Raw genomic sequence first — 20,456 nt, 5'->3', positions numbered from 1 at the left:
TTCCGCCTCCGAGCTCGACTCCGAGCGGGCGACGTTCACTGCGGTTAGTTAGTGTTAGTTAGCTTTAGTGTAGTGTAGGGTGAAATTAGTGGGCCGCACTATACTAGACTATTTGGGTGGTAGTGATGAAATTAACAATCACACGACTATCAGACTATCGATCATTTAATTTACAATCAAACAATAAATTTCTCTTTGAGACAATCAATAGTTTAAAGTATGTAATGCTGTAAAAAATTCACGAATTAACAATCGTTCGTAAAAACGGGGGGGTCACAGTGATGGCTTAAACTTAAACCAATTCTAGTGTGGGAAAAAGACAGAAGTATCTATATAGATCCCCTAGAGCCAACACTTTCGAATTCTAGAATAAAATATCACGGTAATCCTCCTGATTTATAGTCAATGAAAATTATGTATCAAAACACAGACCTCACATTTTAATTCATAAATAAAAGAATTAACAATCATTCGGAAATCATATTAATATTTTAAAACACAATATGAATTTTCAATAAAATATTAACATTCATTCAAAATTCTGATTTATAATATAAATCTTCAATCTGACTAGCAACACCAATTGTGTTCAATGATGATTAACAATACATCAACAATCAAACCAACAATCACTCTAACATCAATATGCTATAAATCAATCGCTAACTAACTAACACTTGTATTATATCATCTTACAACCATCAACCAATCGAACACCAAACACAATCTTAAATCACTTAAAAATGTCAGTTGAGTGATGTAGTTAATACTAACTAATGTCATTGAACTAATGGTTAATCTTACTAGAATAATGTGCACATTTTACTACGACTAAAAATTGCTCTTAGAATCAAATTAATTTTGGCAAAATGCTCATTATTTAAGATACTTACTAATATACTAATTATACTATCATACTAATATTATAAATGCGAGAGTTTGTAAGGATGTGTGTGTGTGTTTGTTGCTCTTTTACGCAAAAACTTCTGAACCGATTGCAATGAAATTTGGTACGTAGACAGTCGATATGCTTACGGGATACGGACTTACGTGGGTGACACCGCGGGGCGCAGCTAGTTTAAGATATTTCTGTCATCATCATAAACATTTCGATACTTATCAAATAGAACATGTCGCAACCAACTAGCTTAATAAATTCAATTAATAGCCTAGCCATTTTATTAAACTTTGCCTAACTAACGCCTATGCCAATATATCGTCAGCTCATTGAGTTTAGTGTCAGATACCAAAACTAAACATAATTGCTGAAAAATACCCGCATTTTTTTGTAGTTTTTTTGGTTAGGCTATTAATTATTCCGCTGATGAATGCACTTGTCTGCCACATATACTATTTAAACATAACTGCAGAAAAATACCCGCAATTTTTTTTTTTTTTTTTGTATTTTTTTTCTCTTTTTCTTGTGTTTGTTCACCTGTACTGTACGCGTTGGCTAAACCGCGCCTCCTCGCCGTGTTGGCGGCCGCCTTGTTCATGGAACTGATAGTCGGCCGCATCAGCCCGCCGCCGCGCTGGCGCGTCGGCTGCGGGTCCGACTCGGAGTCGCTCTGGAAGTGGTGGGGCTTGTTTGAATACTAGTTTACATAATACATCAATAGAAGGGTAGTTATTGATATATACGTTACATAGATTAAAATGAACAATTGATATCCTAAAACAGTTTGTAATAATAAGGATACTACTATTACTATTTGTATCATGTGTGTGTGTACATATTCATGTGTGCATTTCTGCATGTGTTTTTCAACCGACGTCCTAAAAACAAATGAGATATGGAATTCAAGCATATATTTTTTTTGACTCGGTTACTCGATGACTCTCCGACTCCGTGGATTCTCGTGTGTGATCTTTTTGTGTTTCATCAGACAAAGGGTGTCATTTGATCCCATTTTAGAATCCCGAGTGCATCGCCCTCGAAGCGTCGGTGACCTTTTTATAGAAAACACGTATTAATAAGATATTAAAGACTTTTTAACGGATTTTAGACGCGATTTATTCATTACATTATTAACCCGACGTTTCGAACACTTTACAGCGAGCGCGGTCACGGGGAGACCGTGACCCCCACTGGCTATAACTAACTCCCCTTCCCCCCCGCCGGAGTAAAATCAAACACAAGAAAACACTATGTATTAATTACCTGATTCAACACTCCGACACTATTGCTCCGTGTCATGCTAGACTTGTTGTTGTACCGCGGCGCCGGCCGCGCGAACCCGCCGCCCGGCGACTTGCTCGCGTTCGTGCTGTTTTGTGCTGGTTTCGATTGACCTTTGTGGAGGAGGGTTTAATTTATGATGGTTTCTTTTTTGGTCGATAGGTTAGGTTAGTAGGTGTTTGTTTGTCTGCGATGGAGTCCTTAACTGCTCAACGGATTTTAATCAAATTTGCACACCACACAAGTGCAGTTTGATAAAATAAGGGACAGCTTATATTAGCGTGCGTAGTGTAACGACAGTTTATTATTTAATGTATCAGAAAATTACAAATAGATTTCAATATACAATTTGAAATCCATCAATATATGAATCATGTAACAAATTTTGATAAAGAAATGTAATAGCATCGAATTTACGTTTGCAACGAGTATATTTTTTAACACGCTTTTATAAGTGTGTGTTTGCATGAAACCGATTCCTTTAGAGTCAATCTTGAATCACTTTAAACGGATAGATTTAACTACAGCTATGAGGGATCAGTGACAGTACAATAATTTCATGAGTTTTTCTTATTATGCTGATATAGACTATATTTCTAATATAAAGAAAGTTAAAAGCACAAGAAAAATGATACAAATTCATCGTGAAAGCACAATTCCGAATGTTATTAATTGAAAGCAACAGACATACATGCTGATAAAAATATCATATCAATACGTCAAGCAACGATTATTACTTAAATGCATATAGGCAGGATTTTTATGCAAATATAATAAAAATAAAGATGTTGATATGTAATAAGTAGAAAAAATGAGAATAAAATGTTAATACACTAGGTGGTACGGACGCTTTTACCTTGTACTATATTACTAGCTAATAAAGATATAAATATATAAAATTTTGAGTACTCTTATACGAAATTTTTTGATCCTCTACTGGTTTTTATATAAGGATACTAAAAGTATTTGCATATATGTATAGTAATTTATACCCACATTTCACATCACATCCAATCGGAGTACTCCAGGTATATAAACTTGGACCAATGTTTTATATAACATATGTGAATGATCGTTATAATCAAATTGAAAAGATCACTATACCGAGATGTTATAACCTCATTCCGCCACCACAGTACCTACCTTGCGGCGTCCTGGGGGCCGGCACTGGCTTGGCCGCGAGGTCCGAGAGTGAGATAGCGCGACGCATACCTGTCTCGCTCTCTTGCTCGGGCGGCGAGAGGTGCGTGCGCGCTGTCATTACGATAAATACGTCATGCTCTGAACCACAACGATTATCGTGAACGAAGTGATTTGATTTAATCAAATGCAATTGCTTACGTAAATAATGTAAAAATACGTCGCTATACTAGTTGCAAACATTGAAATAATAACTTTCAATGTTTTAACGTATCGTATCACTTCGTCCATGCGTTTCGTTTTGAAGCATACAATAAGCATGCGCCTGATCAAGAATCAAAATAATCTTCATATATAGAAAGAAAATTCAAATTTTTGATCCAGCATAAAAAATAAGGGCACACAACACTATATAATAAGTAAAAAAAACCGTGCAGACGTTATTAAAAATTCTATCATGCTCCTGAAAACAACGCAAGAAGCAAATGATTGTGACACTTGAGTCTGTCTGAATGAAAACATCACAATATTTGCAAACGACTAGGATTCGCACTATACAAAGCGCAAATAAAAAAAGAACCGACACGACATCTATTCATGCTTTCCGAACCTGAAGGCGTTGGAAATTTTGACGGCAGCACCGGGACTATAGGCAACTTTCTCGCTAAGCCCCTTACGGCATTCCCGGAACAAAACGGCGGTCGCATTCTAGCCATCTGGTTCTCTAGACATAGTCTAGGGACCGGGTGGCGTATCATTTTCCGAAACGGCACTTTTGGTCTGTTAAAACCGTAGAGCGACATGCGTTTGGGTGAATTTGTGCAACTCGAACTTGTGGTGGACGACTCGTAATTCTCACTGTCTAGATGGACATCTGTTTTCGGAAACACCATCTCGTTATAGACCCTCTGTGGCAACGGTTTCGGTGGTTGAATTTCATTTTGTACAGTGTTATTTAATTGCTCCTCTTCTACTTCTATTATGTTGTTTGCGCTATCGTTTGATATGTCAGCACCACCGACTGTTAAGCCAATCTGTTCTGTGTCTAATATATCAGGCAGACTCAAATTGCGTTTAATCTCTTTTGTATCTATACTTTGATCATCTGTAGCTTCTTCCAAAGTGAGCGACGCAAAATTGGGGACGGTGGTCTGTTTTGTAGCTAGCTTTTCAAACTTCTGCGATAACACTTTTACTACGCCTTTTCCGTCATTTATATTCGCTTCTAGCGGTTTCATTCGCCACTCTTTAAATATCTTCTCTTGCAATATTTTACGTTCCTCCATTTCAACTAATTTATTAATAATTTCTAATTTTCTTTCTATATACTTGTATTTCTTCACTTCGTCACTTTCAGGAGCTATATTTTCCTTTGATTCATTATTTTGTTTACTATGACATGGTGTTGCAGTGTCGAATTCATTTCTGGTCATTCTGAGATTCGATATATCTTTCTTGGTCTTTTCATAGTATTTATTATCTTGTTCCGCGTAATAATCTAAAGAATCCTTGGCAAAATCATGATTATCGTCGCTCACGTCAAGAGAGTCCATGCTCATTTGCTTTTTTCTTTCCAATTTCTGCATTGCATATACTTCTAGACTATCCATTTGCATTTCACATTTATTATCATTAATCTCTCTTTCTTTGACAAACACATCAAAAGTTTTTTCTACGTTGTCTTGATCCATTCTATTAGAATTTTTATCTTCAAGTTTTTTATTGTTTGTTATGTAATTTTTATTTTGTAAACCATCGAGTTTCGCCTTGTACTGGGAAGATATCGATGAACTTAGACCAGATTTCTCCAAGTTACTTTTAAGTCTGTTATTAGTTTTTGTAGAGGATGTTCTTTTCATGGGCTTAGGTGGCTTATGTGGAACAAATTCCATCGTTATTTTATTGTTATTGTTGTTGTTGTTGTTGTTATTATTATGTTTTTGGCCCGAATCTCTTTCTAGACTTTTAGTTGTATTATTGTATTTGGCGACATTTGCTTTTTCTTTATTCAGCTGATTTTTATTAATTTTGCATTGTGTATTTTTGCGTATTTGTTCCTCAAATTTCTCCAAATTCTTTTGTACGTGAGAATTTCGTTTTTCCATTAAATTTTTCAAAGGATTCGGTTTCGATGCCGGTTCTAAGACCACTTCAAAGCTACAACTCTTAGATTTGACCATTGTATTTGGTTCACATCCAACCATTTCACTTTTATATTTATTCTTTTCAGCAAACTTTGGCTGTAAAGACTTGCTAGTACTCGCCATATAATCGTTTGTTTTTAATCTAGGTATATCATCGAAACCTTTCTTCTCACCAGCATACTGTTTTACATTACTACCGTCAAAATAATACGCGATATTTTTGGGAGGCGGTGGTGGTTGTTTTGAAGCGGAATCATACAGACTTTTAGACCTCGTCACGGTTTTATGTCCAGAAAACTCTGAGGTTGGTACTTCGAAACCGTAAACTTTATGAACTGGCGGCTTTTGGGCTACAACAGGTGTCGGTTCATGATAATCGACCCTTGAAGTAGACGATTCCGCGAAATAATTATTATACATATAACCAGTTAGATAGGGCACGTTATTGGGACTAGATCCATAACTCTTCGACGTGTTATCGAACTCATAGCAACTTTGACTGTTAGCTATTTGGGTGTGGGGTCTCTTGCCTTCAAAAAGCATTTCCAACGGAGCGCTTTTTGTACATTCTGAGTCGTCCGACAGAACACTCTCTAGGGAATTGCAATTTGTACGCGATAACTGTTGTTCGTTATCCAAGAACTCATCTGATAACACGGATTCTTGGCTACAGCTGTTCTTCATATATTTCTTCTGATTCAAAAAGAAACTAGCGCTGCTGTGTCTGTGAGCCTCTAGATACCTCTCATCTGGTTCATTGATGTTTTCATAGGAACAATTTTGCGAACCGTTCAGATTGTAGCGGCTGTCCATATATTTGGCTTGCTGGAATGCCACTTCGTTGCCGTATTTTAGGAATATTTCGTTAGACACACTAGAACAGTTAGAATGATCGCTCAGCACCGATTCATTAGACCGCGTAATGCATCGCTTAGTTAGCACGCTCTGACATCTATACATGGAATAATTTCTATGCACTTCCTCGTCCATTATGTCGTCTAGATTCGAAGGCATGTTCCTAGGTAATGTAGAACTTTTTTGCTCGATCGTCGGTTTCGCCGGTATTTTAGGCTTTTCATAAGTGCCAGCGTAAATTTCGTAGTTTGAAACGGAGCGTCTAGCCATGCCCTTCCCTTTATTGTGTTTCTTACATATTTTCTTAGAATACAATTTATTTTTACAGCTCACGTCCTGACTCAAGCTGCAATCTTCTAGCGAATCAGAGGAGAAATTGCCGTCCTCTTTCTCCTCTTTAGTCGGTTGCAGATCTAAATCCCCCTGCGAATTAGGTTCAAAATCGTCCAGATCCCCATATTTCTTCGTTATTTCCGCAATCATCTTCTCCGTATCACTCTTTATCGTGTCCACGATGCTCCGGCTCTCCTTCATCTTGTCCAACCCGACAAAGAAACTGAGCGAGTTGCGTTTTTTAGCATCGAACACGTTTTGTTTCCGTTTTTCGCTATTTTCAGTCTGTGGCACTTTATCCGCCCACTTGCACTCCTCAGAGACAGGCGAAACGGGACAAGATTTGTAATTCTTAAATATGCTTCTGGCATTCGGTTTCGGTGTTTTAGTCTGTGGCTTCTCGTTCAAGTTTAAATGGAAATTCCTGGGCGGTATTTTGGGGGGCTCTTTATCCTCATTGGTTGGGAACAGCCGATTGAATACTTTCGAATTCGTCTTTTTCATGTCTATTGTGAACGCCGTGTTCTGCTTGTGTTCCTTGTACATTGGTTTGTTTGTATGTATGTTCATGTGTTTATCGGGTTGTAAGTTCGGTCGTGGCGATATGTAAGCTTGGGAATTATCATAATAGTCCGGGATAATTTTGTGATTCAGGTTCGCGGGAATGGCGTAAGGGTTTTTGTTCCTATAGTCTAGGTTGTGATAATTAAGACTGTCAAAGAAACAACTCGACAGGCTGTCAAAGTTTTCCTCCTGATAAACGGGGGCGTTATGGAATCCTGGTCAGCGTTAAAAGTAATGGTTATGTTAGTATGACACAGTGATTTCGTAGCATATTAATTTTGTTTGTGTTATAGCATCTTTGAAGTCAAATATATTGAGTTTCTATATAATGTATACATAAAATCCATTTACATATTCAACTTTAGAACTTTTTAATTAGAACAAAATAACTATATATAATTCAAGGAGCATATTTTACAATCAAGATACACTTGCGTATCTTTAACTTAATATCTTATCCTCAAACATAAGTCAATATCAAGTTAATGTTCTCTTGTGACAAATCTATTGAAATAAAGCGACAAAACTTAACTTTCTTAAGTATAAGCGACTAATTCAAATAATTATTCAATTTCAACTCAATATATTCAACTATTATTATATTATTACAATACATTTTGAAACAGAAAACACGTCCCTTCATATATGCCCACATAAAGAAACAGTATTTCGCAAATTTGAACCTTATTGACGTGTTTTCCATTTAAAGATGACAATATTGGCATATTAAACTCTATGTCACATACCATAGGGTCTACTATTGCTCGGCACGGCCATGGAGACGGGTCGAGTGTTGCGTTTCGAGCCATCCTTTTCGGGTATGTACGAGAGGTCTGTTGTGGACTGACTCGATTTGAGGTTTGAACGGAATGCGACCTGAAATGTGACAGATAATATAGAAATATTAGACGATTTAATTTATCACTGAAACGAATAAGAAATTTTGAAAGAATAGAAGAAATTTGATCACGAGGCAGGATTCGAACCTGCGTATCTTGCCACACCGTAGCAACGCCTAGCCTCTCGGCCACCCGTGATCCCGCCACAGTAATCGAATTTCTTCTACTCTTTCGGTTTCATGTGCCTAAGGGGCACCCCACGCCATCTATTGAGATGATTAAGAACCATCACAACCAATACGAAACATTATTTCAATGATTACAATATTGTATCGATGGACCGCGGCCTTTGTTAAATTTAATTTTCAGTTTTATAGCATTGAAATGCTTTATAAATGAGAAATTTTGAAAGAATAGAAAAAATTTGATCACGACGGGTGGCCGAGAGACTAGGCGTTGCTACGGTTAGGCAAGATACGCAGGTTCGAATCCTGCCTCGTGATCAAATTTTTTCTATTCTTTCAAAATTTCTCATTTATAAAGCATTTCAATGCTATAAAACTAAAAATTAAACTGAAACGAATATTTTAAGGGGTAGTTTTTTTTTTGGTTTTTCTCCCATTTTCAAAGCAAAAGACAGGAGTTGTTTCTCAATTGGACTGTATTTTTATTTGTTTGTTTCGTTTCCACTGGGGAGGGGAAAACATTAAAACGTGACGTTGCGTGACAAGGGAGAGGGCGGAGAGAGGGCTGCGAAATTTAATATTTCGAAATTGATTGAATCTTTTTTTTTATTTCTTATGAATACATGTTTATTGTTTATTTGAAGCGTTACGCAAATCATGCGGGAGGTTCTTGAAATGTGAAATACTGTGGCAAGCAAGGGAGAGGGGACAAAATAACCTTAAATTCGTGTGAATTTATGGATGGCCCCTTAGAATTTGAATTATTCAAGATAAGAATTGAGTTGTGTTTGTATTTATGATTGCTTTATTAAGATTGAGTTTGAGTATAAATAAGTACTGACACTCTCCAGCTGCCGCCTGGTCTCCAGTATCCTCCTCTGCAACTCCTCCCTTTTCCTCGCGGCTTCCGGATCCGGTCTAATCGTCGGGCCTCGCAAGTGCTTCGCTGACAGCGAGTTGTGGCCGGTTTGAGCTGGAAGTTATTACATTTGTAGTTATATTTAACAAAATACTACACGACATTCAAATATAAGATCTAGATCAAATTTAAATGTTACCAAACGGGAGGCACCAACTTTCAAATGTCTCGTAAATTTAAATAACTAGCTTTCCACCCGCGGCTTCGCCTGCGTGGAATTCGGTTATATCGCGCGATTTGATAAGGAGTAGCCTATAGGTTTTCCCAAGGTCTGGACTATTTGTCAAAATTGGTTAAGTGGTTTAGGTGTGAAAGAATCTTACATGACTTTATGTTTGACAATAAGGAACTTCCATAAAAACTATGTCCTTTCCCAAGTTCAGTTCTATCATTATACCAAATTTCATCAAAATCAGTAATCGGTTCAGTGGTTTAGGCGTGAAAGCGTAACAGATAGACAGACAGAGTTACTTTCACGTTTATAATATTAGTAGGGATTTAATTATCGTACAATTTTGCATTTCCATAGAATTACACTTTTTTAGCGGGCAACTGAGCTGGTGGTTCGCCTGATGGTAAGAGAGAACGTTTATGGAAATCGAACACGCTTCGGTACGAATTAGTGCGAGCTGGTCGCACTGACGTGAAATAGTAGTGAGATAGTAGCTTCTGTGTTTCGTCAGGTGAGTGGGGGAGACGGAAGCCAGTTTCCTTTTCCCCACTCTTCTCAGTCCATTTATTCTTTCCAGTCGACATGCCTTTCCTTATCCCTTACCCCTTAAAGCGGGGCAGCGCATTCGCAAAGGCACTACCTCCGTCTGTTCACGGGCGGTAAAGCGAACCATCAGCGCACTTGCCCGCTATGACGTACAAAAAAGGAGAAAAAAAAATCTCCATCACAAGGCGTGTTCCTAAGCAGCTATTCTCAATAGAATATTATATTTATATATCTTTTTGTATAATCATCACGCACTCACCAGCGCCATCTACATCGACGCCGCTGAGACTATCGAAAGCCGATTTGATATACTTCTCTCGCCTCCCGGCCGTGTCTATGGACTCACACGAGCCGGACAGCGGGTTGCGGTCCGCGTTGTCGCCCGACGGGGTGGATACCTGGGGGAGGGGACATCAGCGTCAATATCATCATCATCAGCCATACCATTTCAATAATATTAGGCATCATCAAAAGAAAGATACTCTGTCATTGGGAGGCTTATAAGGACATAGGTCTAATTTCATCAGATTTCAGTATATTGTGAGATCATAAGTATTATCATCATCATTATGATCACCACCACCGTCACAACCTTTATTATTACAAACGTAATCATCACCATGGTATCAGTAGTGCCATTTTAATAACATTTGGGTATCATCAGAAGGTAGATACTTCTAGGAGGCTTTCGGGAGACAACACGCAGTAGCCCTTAAGAGATTATTGTATGTTGTGAGAAACATATCATGATAACCATATTCTAAAAGCGGGCGGTAGCTACAAACACGGCGTTTCGACCGCCGAGCGTTACAAACGCTCTTTCTCATATTTCACATTTTAGCTCATTCAAATATGATACCTTATTATAACTATCATTTACTCCATCTCTAACTTTATCTTGAACTCAAACTCAAACTCAACAAGCAACTACCAACAAAAAAAACACCAAATCCCACTCAAACTCCCACACTTCCACTCAACTCCCACTTAACTTCCACTCAAACTCCCACTTAACTTCCACTCAAACTCCCACTCAAACTTCCACTCAAACTCCCACTCAAACTTCCACTCAAACTCTCACTCAAGCTCCCAATTAACTCCCACTCAAACTCCCACTCAAACTTCCACTCAAACTCTCACTAAAAACTTCCCTTCAAACTCCCACTCAAACCCACCTCATCATCCTCCGAGTCGTGCGGCGAGCCGCTCAGCGAGGCGGCGGGCGGCAGATCCAGACGCGGCGTTTCGCCCGCCCAGCGTTTCGAACGCCGCATCGACTGCCGCAGTTCGGTTGCGTCCATTGCTGTCACCATGAACTCGCTGCAAATGTAATTAAATACTAAGTTTTATTTGTTTCCATTTATGAGTTTTACTCAGTTATATGTATGAGTTTTAATTTTAGAATATTAATGACCAGTTTCACAGCTTCTAGATATGTTCTGCCTAGATTATCTATCAATTACAATTATATTTCTAACGAATAGGTAAAAAGCCTTGAAATTATCAGAATTAAACCAAACTTTATGGGCCCACAAGGAAGATATCACCTTACAAACAAAAAAAAAAAACAATCAGTAAAATCAGTTTACCCAACCCCGAAAATAGAGTCATATTGACCTCCTTCCTTCTCATTCCACCTCCTTTTTGAAGTCGGTGGAAAATGGTAAAAAATATTTCAAAGTAAACCCTTCTTCGCATAGGTCAATCAGGCACTATCAGCAAGTGATGAAACTGGCCCGTGTTTATATTAACGATTGTCTTTTATCTCTGTCTACCTTACCTTTCGGCTTTTTACAAATCTTTGATCTCCTTTTCTCTTCCTCCTTCCTCTTTGATGTTATACTCTCCACTCAAGTCTCACTCCATACATATATCCAACTTTTGCTGTTTAAAGTGTAACCTTATATCACACAACTAGCGTCCGTCCCGCCTTCGCCCGTGGTACATATATAGCCTATAGCCTTCCTCAATAAATGGGCTATCTAACACTGAAAGAATTTTTCAAATCGGACCAGTAGTTCCTGAGATTAGTGCGTTCAAACAAGTAAACTCTTCAGCTTTATAATATTAGTATAGATTTTAATGTTTTCTGTTTTGCCTTTGCTACCTCAGAACCTTCGACTCGCTAACCGAATTTAACGATTCTTCTTATATTTAAAAGCTGACGTCCATGTGGCCACATTAAAGTCTAATTCTGACTATTTTAAGGCATTTTATTATATGGTACTGGTTTCCATCACCAGATCCATATATGTATTAGCCAAGCGATACCCTCAACCAACCTAGGTGTCTCTTCATCATTATTCCCCGGATAGTACGTCGGCCGATTCCCACGCTCCGAGGAAGACGTCCTCTCACCATCCGATATATCCTCCACGTCGCCGTCGTGTTCCGTCGATTCCTGATCCTGTATACATTAGGTTTAAAGACTCATTAATTCTCTTCGAAAACTTAAAGTTACATGTGAATACTTATATGTTACAGAAATTAAAGAAAATTGCTCGTAAGGGCATGGTTGATCTAGAGGAAGATTTTTATTAACTCGGCTATTCCAGGAATTATTGAGCATTAGGCATGTGCTCAGTTAGTCATTCAAAATTTCAAACTAAAACTGGAAACATATCAACAGAACTATATAGATCGTCTGGCGCCATTTCTTATCCACACTGGAATTCGTACTGCATTATGACGAAACCTCTCTGATATAATAAAGTAATTTTTTTTGTACAACGCCATATAGTTTCAAACTAAATGAAATTTTAGCCAACTAGAATGACAGAAATACCTTTCTGTTTTCGATAAACAATGAAAGGTAAATATAAAAAATTATCCCAACTTTGAGCAATAATAAGTGGATCATTATTCAGGAGACCCTAAATTCGATCTTGATGAAATCTAAAATATTCTAGCTTAGAATGATAAACGAAAAATCGATCAGAGAAACATGCATTACTCTCCTCTAACACCAAAAAATTATAATTCATAAATAATTGCAAACTGAATTCATTAATGTGACAACCCTATGAGTTACCAGCGCAATATCATCTTAGAAATCATAATAGTGTAAACTCAATTTTCTTTACAGTTAAGCGTGGTAGCAGCCCTAAGTCTCTTTTCAAATATCATAATAATTTTTAGACTCCATACTAAATACATAAGCACAAGGTCTAGAAATAAATAATAGAGAAAAGTATGAGCGAAAGAGATGGATATATGTGTCAAAGCATGCTTTATTTTATATTATACACAATTTGAAATTCCTAATACATTATTAAATCTGTTAATTACTGGTCAGATATCTATAGTCCAGTTAAGTAAATTAATTATTTTCGAATACCTGTAAATCAATATAATTTAATATGAAACGAAATTTAGTCAAAATAGCTAAGCATATTGCTATCCTACTATCATATAATTTAGTCTAAAACACAATTATATAAATCTAAACTTAAAATACAAACAAAATAAAGAAATAAAAATAAATTAAAAAATAAAACAAAATAAAAACCTCAAACTTGAGACTGCCAAGTGAGGAGTCGTCCGTGTGATGCCGCGTACGCGTCTCCGGCGTACGCGTTTTCGATATATTTATTGTTACCTAACAAACATACAAACAAAATGAATTCCATGCTTGGACTTAATAAAATTTCCACGACTGGTGTTATAAATTATTTTAGTGGAAGTTATTTGACACCATGTTTTATATATTAATTTATTAATTCTTTATTAGCTTTCATAAGTCCAACAAAATGCATTTACTATCATAATTATAAAAGTATTAAATTTCCTTCTGTTCAAAAAAATATTTCATAATCAGAGTTAACCTTGTACCATTGCAAAAAATTAAAAAAAAAATGTAAAAAAAGAGCCTAAAAACAGAGCATAACACACATGCAAACACACAAAGCGATGACTGAGTGATCCAAGTATGTGATTGAGGCATACTTTAAATAAAATATTTCATGCAATAACTTGTCATTTTTAAGTTTAGATATACATGTTTTTAACTAAACAATACATTAACTTATAGTTAATGGATATGTTATTACAATTACTATTTATTATAAAAAGTACACCTTCAAATATACATGCAGCATGCAACCAGTGATACCTGACCCCCCCCCCCACTTTTGCTATTGGATACTTACATAACTGTACATTAAGCGAAAACTATAAATAATTCAAACGCAAATCACAACTGTAGATTCTAAAATAGGACCAAATGACAACAATTCCCTAGCAAACACAAAAATAATCGCGTCAATCGGTTGACCGCGGAGTTAGCGGGTAACAGAGATAAAATATACAGTCGTATTGACAGCCTTCGTTTTTGGGACATCTACAGAAAACGAAGGGGAAAGAAGGGGGAAGATTATAAAAGATCAGACCACTTGAGAACTAAAAACAAAATGTCCTATTCACTTTATATAGTGCAGAAACACTTTTTTTTTTAAATTATTGAAACATACGAAGCAAGTTATTTCAAAAATTTCAGTCTATCCGTCTGTCTGTGTGTCCATCCGTCTGTTACCAGACTGTATCTCATGAACCGTGATAATTAGATAGTGTAAATTTTCAGAAATGTTTTTAGCTATTGACACTATGACAACACACAATAAAAAATAATAAAAAATTGAGGTGCAGCAACGGTCGGCACGGTCATGAATGGGATGGGTAAACAACTAATTTAAACAGTTCATCTTTACCTTATTTATACGGAACACTTAGGGTAGCGAGTACGACTTTTTTCAACCCATTAGACATACAAACATACAAACTCAGAACCCACGGTGAGCAAGTTATTCGACGGGTGAACATTGCCAAATTGACAAACAAACTGAAATGACATTACAGTTTCAGCGACTAAACACATATAAATAATCCTTTAGTAAAAAAAAAAAATCACTTCAACGAGAATGAATAGAAACACAATACCGGTTTGTGGAATACCGGTAACAAACCGGTACCGGATATACCGATTTTAATATGATTAACCGATACCGATTGGTCGTGATGTGTATATAAATTCATATGAACTATGAAATTACGCAAAAAGAAATGTAAATACATCCCGGACATCAAAAGCAACTTAAAAGACAAGATGCAATCCCAGAAAAACCTAATGTGTGAATGATAACTTATTCGGGTTGCAAAACATATTTAAATAGGGAAAAATACCTCAAATATAGATAGTATTATATGATCCTACTAATATTATAAATGCGAAAGTTTGTAAGGATGTGTGTGTGTGTGTGTTTGTTGCTCTTTCACGCAATAACTACTAAACCGATTGCAATGAAATTTGGTACGTAGACAGCTGGACAACTGGAATAACATATAGGTAACTTTTTATCCCGATATTCCTACGGGATACGGACTTACGCGGGTGAAACCGCGGGGCGCAGCTAGTTTAACATACAGCAACAAGGAAACTTGAAAACGATACAGCACAGTAGATATCGAATGGTGAAAGAAATTTTAAAATCCGTTTAGTATTTCCTGATTTTAGCGAGTTCAAACGAACAAACTCTTCAGCTTTTCATTGACACTATAGATGAAATGAATACCCAAAATTATTCCAACAGAAACCAGTGGAAAAATAAAACAAATCTAGCAATAATTCCTAAATATAAACTAAATTACTTCAAATATATTGAAAATAACGGTGTTTAATGTTGATGATCTACAAAAAAGCTAAACCAATACAAATGCAAATGAAATCAAACTAAAACAAACACAATCGATACTCAAACATATAAAAAAAATCATGAAAAATAAAGCCAGATAATACGAACAAACGCAATAACATTACGAATGGTGATGACATAAACAGAGAAATGCGTAAACAAACACAAATACACAAATGCAGATGAAACTTAATAGCCTAACCACTGTGTAACCTAATCTAATAGGGAACCGTGACATATAATTTTTTTTTTTTTTGTTTATTTTTATTGTTTTTTTATCCATATATAATAAACTAGACTTTAATTTTTTTCTTTTTATTGTTAATTTTCTATTATTTATCCACATGGATCAATAAAAATATTATACATATACTGAACTAAAGATTTTATATAAATAAGAGAGATTAGAGAATTATATATTTCTTAGTGTAAGTGGCAGAAATTGATGATAAAGGCTTACACGTTTTGGCCACTTAAAGTGCATCCATCTTTTAAACCCCCAATCTTTTATTAGATTGATAATTTCTAAAAAAATACGTGAATTTTAATTCAATCAAACCGAACGATACTGTTTCCTATAAAAAAAGATATTGCATGAGCAATACATTAAACAAAAAAATACTTATATATTATTAAAACTAGCAAAAAAAAAAACCACAATTACACGTCACGGCCCCCCCCCCAAAAAAACAAAGCGTACAACAAAAAAGCAAATAAAACATATAACCTTTTCCGCCCTCGGCGATATCGTCAGTATATCGTACGTGGCCCGCATCGTTCTGTCAAAGTTTCGGAACAGTGCCTCGACGCGCGGCAGTTGGGACAGGTTGAGCGATTTCGGCCTCTAGTTACCAATACCGGTGCTTAGTACCGTTATGGATACCGGTATTTGGATCAGTTATTCATACCGGTATTTGATACAGTTATTGGTACCGGCTCTTGACACGGCAATGAAATATTGTGTATGAAAACGGTATGGCTACCGGTGTGTGACAATAGCATAAATACCGGTATGAAACCGGGATTAGACACCGGTACAATAACTCCGGTGCCATTATTGGATGTTCAGTAGCGGTATTTAGTGCCGGTTTTTTTATGTCATTACTTTACTGTTATCATCGGCATATGAAATACCGGTAAGTTTCAACCGGTTTTATAGGTTTATACCGATAAATGGAATCGTTTATACCGATAGTTCTATTGTCGATCAAAGGTCACTGTCGATACCGCTATTAATATATCGGTATGTGTGGTTACCGGTTTTTTTTTATTACATGTATTCAATAACGACAGTTGTTGTAAATGAAGTAACGATTCTTTAATATTAATTCAGTGACCATTACCATTATTAATTTATGAGAAGACTTAACTTTCGTTGGCTTACTTATTTATCATATCATCATTAATTAATATATTCATCTGTATTTTTATTTTATAATAACGGAATATGAGTCACGGCATTCGTATATATTCCGAGATTGAAAGAAAAAAGAAGTGTGTACTTTTTTTTACAGTCGGTTATAATCTTTTGCATAGATATCATATAATAATTTCAATGACGACTTGGACAACAAATTATACTCCAAAGTTAAAACGGTGTTAACAAATAAAAAAAAACATGCAACAAAAATTTAAGTCAACTCAAAAATTAAAAAAAAAAACAAATAAAATAAGCCATCCAAACATATTTCATCATATTAATAATAAACACGAAAATATATTACACAATTTACCGATAAAATATCGTTTGGATATCTTACTCAATAAGAAGTTATTTAACTACTTTACTATGTCCACCACCAAACCACTACCATTGTGAGTGATTAGACATCTTACAAATGTTAAATACTACATAGTGCATTGAATCTACTTACTACATATTTGATATATAATAAATAAAAAAAACTGCAACTGCGTACTAAATATCGTTATGAACAATACCGGTATCGGTATTTTACTAAGGTATCGGTATATAACGGTATCTATGAATAACAGCTAATTAATGATATTGTAAATTACTACGTTTACTTTATTTGAAGCCACTTTCCACAAAATACGGGACATACATATAACATAACCCACTACATACCCATACACATAAATTATTCAATCATCATATAACAAAAGAATATCAAAAAATTAAAAAAAAATATATTGAAAAAAAATCCTTAAATATGAATAAAACTTTTTACTCAATACTTGTAAAAATACCAATCTCCAACTACTATGCAATTAAAATTAAAAAATATCTACTCCTATCAAACCTTTAATTTGAACTAAAGATTCATTAATAGTAGAAATAATTGTTGAAAATTTTGCTATTTTAGTCTAAAATCCTAAATTGAATTCTATTTAGGTACCCTAAGTAAATTTTGTACCATATATAAACACTACAGCATCCTGCTTTCAATAAATCTTTAAAACGCTACACCTTTCATACGATAATGTTTAGAACATTAGAACTTTTATTAATATTTATATGCTTACTAGCCGTAACCCGCGGCGTCGCTCGCACCCGGGCAATAGTAGCCCATGTGCTAATCCAGATCTATTAATAAACATCCATACATCCATACATCCATTCATACTCATAAAACTTGCGTTTTTCATAAGTTATTACTGTACCCTACATATTTATATACCTCTACAATTTGACCCTTGACCTACATAATTTTGTATAATTTATTCTCTTACAATATCAACACACTACATACTTGTTTGACGCCCTGCTCTCGTCGCTTTTCGATATATCTCGTGTCGGTACCGCTGTCTAGCGAACTGTCTTTGGACCCATCGGAGTCTACTCTTTTTTCTGAAAAATTTTATAAGAATAATATTAAAGACATGACGTTGTGTACTCAAGTGTAAGTTAAAGAAAGTTAAAGTAGTTGAATATTATAAAGCACTTATCGCTTAGTATTTTATCTTTTTTGTGTTTGATTTTACGCGAGTATTATACATTTAGTAATTGAAGACTTTGAAACGGATTTTAAACGCGATTTATTCATTATTTCATTATTTTATTAACCCGAATCATTAATCAGAAAATTCGTTGAGTCTCCCCGTGACCACGCTCGCTGTGAAGTGTTCGAAACGTCGGGTTAATAATATCTATCTAATATCTTTAAACGAGCAATTCTTGTATATATATATATATATATATATATATATATATATATATATATATATAAGCATCTTTTTATATTTTTGAATAACCAGTTGCTGTTCGCAGCTTCAAAATAAATTTTCACGGGACAAACTTTCACTCCAGCTTTATCCCCTTGGAGTTAGAATTTATCAAAATCCTTTCTTAACGGATATCAACATCATAGTGACTATCTATATGTGGAATTGCAGCCGGATGGATCCAGTAGTTTGGGCTGTGCGTTGATAGATCAGTCGGTCAGCCATCTTTGCGTTTATATTCACATATATGACCATTAGTATTACATTTAGTTGTGTTTGTGTAAGTGAAAGTGTAATGACAAGACTGCTGATGTTAATGTAAGTATGGATGTTAATATTATTATTAACTAAACGCTCGTCCCGGCTCCGCCCGGATATCAAGATTGCTGCTTTATCCCAAGGGAGCATTTAATCGGGATGATATACTTATCATCCCGATAGGATACTTCCTATCACCCAAGTCAGCTCATATCCTGTCTGTATACTAAATTTCATCAAAATCCTTTCAGTAGTTTCAGCGCAATTGACGTACAAACATCCAAGCAAACAAACTTTCACATTAATAATATTAGTGTGATTAGTTTTATATATTTTATTTATTTGATAGTGTGATTATATTCTAAGTGATTGTGTACGCGATCATGTAAGTGTTACTTTCAGTATAGTTGTACGTGTAGTGTAAGTGTATGTGTAAGTGTAAGTGTAAGTGTAAGTGTAAGTGTAAGTGTAAGTGTGCAGGTTGGTGCACGTGTGAGTGTACCTGCGGGCAAGACCCTGGAGGCCCACTTGCCGCGCGGCGGCTCGGGCGGCGCGGCGGGCGCGCTGACGTCGTCGCCCAGACTCTTCTTGGCCCACGACGGGAGGCGGCCAATGCGCAACCTGGTAGTTGCAAAATAAAACAAGTGTTAAATACGCTAATCTTATCCGCTAATCTATACTAGCTTTCTGCCCGCGGTTTCGTCCGCTCGGACCGTTTGGTCAAAAACAAAACAGCAGTCATATTATGTATCACAATAAAGAGTAAGAACATTATTTACTTCTGGAAGTATTTAACATGACAACAGTGTGACTCACGTGTAGTCCGGCACGACGGGCGCGGCGAACTTGTCGTCGCCCGGCACGTCCCGGGGCGGCGAGCCCAGGTGCGAGTCGGTCTCGCTCTCCAGCCCCGACACGCCGTTGGACGGGGGCACTTTCCTGGATATTCAATTTGCTGAGTATTTATTTAAAGAAAACTAGCTTACCAACTAAATACACAATTACTTGTTAAAACTATTAAAATATACATCAACACATTAGTACTTATGTGTCTAAATTAGTATTTATTTTTATTCTTTTTATGTCTTCGTCGGCAACGGAGCTGGTGGGTCGACTGATGGTAAGCGCTACCACCGCCCATGAACATTTGGAGGCGTAAGGTTGATTGGAGACTTTACGACTCTGCAAATGAATTGCCGAGTTCAAATTGGAAAGGGATAAAGAAAGGATTGATAAGAGAAATAAATTAATGGACTGGAAAGGGTAAGGAAAAGGATTAAAGAATTTTTAACGGATTTTAATCGCATTTAAAATGCGTTAAAGTCTTTAATTTCAACATGTATAATAGTTGCGTAAAATAAAACACAAGAAGACTCTCTGTTGTATTGAATACTCTGTTGGAAATTATAAAAATTTTGATGAGACCTTCCGGAGAAAGTGTCACACCCC

The 20,456-nt window shown here is 36.1% G+C and overlaps 1 protein-coding gene across 1 annotated transcript in view; it reads right to left on the bottom strand.

Moving 5' to 3' along the window:
* Window positions 1-20,456, bottom strand: part of LOC119838095 — a 98,020-nt gene that overhangs the window by 5,993 nt on the left and 71,571 nt on the right. The window contains exons 19-33 of the mRNA XM_038363906.1: window positions 19,824-19,954; window positions 19,510-19,628; window positions 18,278-18,375; window positions 16,291-16,407; window positions 13,385-13,474; window positions 12,159-12,283; window positions 11,052-11,196; window positions 10,136-10,274; window positions 9,082-9,212; window positions 7,962-8,091; window positions 3,858-7,436; window positions 3,323-3,433; window positions 2,162-2,292; window positions 1,436-1,568; window positions 7-38 (exon numbers count right to left, since the gene is read on the bottom strand). Of these exons, the coding sequence (XP_038219834.1) occupies window positions 7-38; window positions 1,436-1,568; window positions 2,162-2,292; window positions 3,323-3,433; window positions 3,858-7,436; window positions 7,962-8,091; window positions 9,082-9,212; window positions 10,136-10,274; window positions 11,052-11,196; window positions 12,159-12,283; window positions 13,385-13,474; window positions 16,291-16,407; window positions 18,278-18,375; window positions 19,510-19,628; window positions 19,824-19,954 (5,211 nt within the window). The remainder of the gene's footprint in view (window positions 1-6; window positions 39-1,435; window positions 1,569-2,161; window positions 2,293-3,322; window positions 3,434-3,857; window positions 7,437-7,961; window positions 8,092-9,081; window positions 9,213-10,135; window positions 10,275-11,051; window positions 11,197-12,158; window positions 12,284-13,384; window positions 13,475-16,290; window positions 16,408-18,277; window positions 18,376-19,509; window positions 19,629-19,823; window positions 19,955-20,456) is intronic.

The sequence above is a fragment of the Zerene cesonia genome, unplaced genomic scaffold (genome assembly GCF_012273895.1).
Source record: "Zerene cesonia ecotype Mississippi unplaced genomic scaffold, Zerene_cesonia_1.1 Zces_u001, whole genome shotgun sequence".
Classification (NCBI taxonomy): domain Eukaryota; kingdom Metazoa; phylum Arthropoda; class Insecta; order Lepidoptera; family Pieridae; genus Zerene; species Zerene cesonia.
This window is presented reverse-complemented; position numbering and strand designations above follow the sequence as displayed.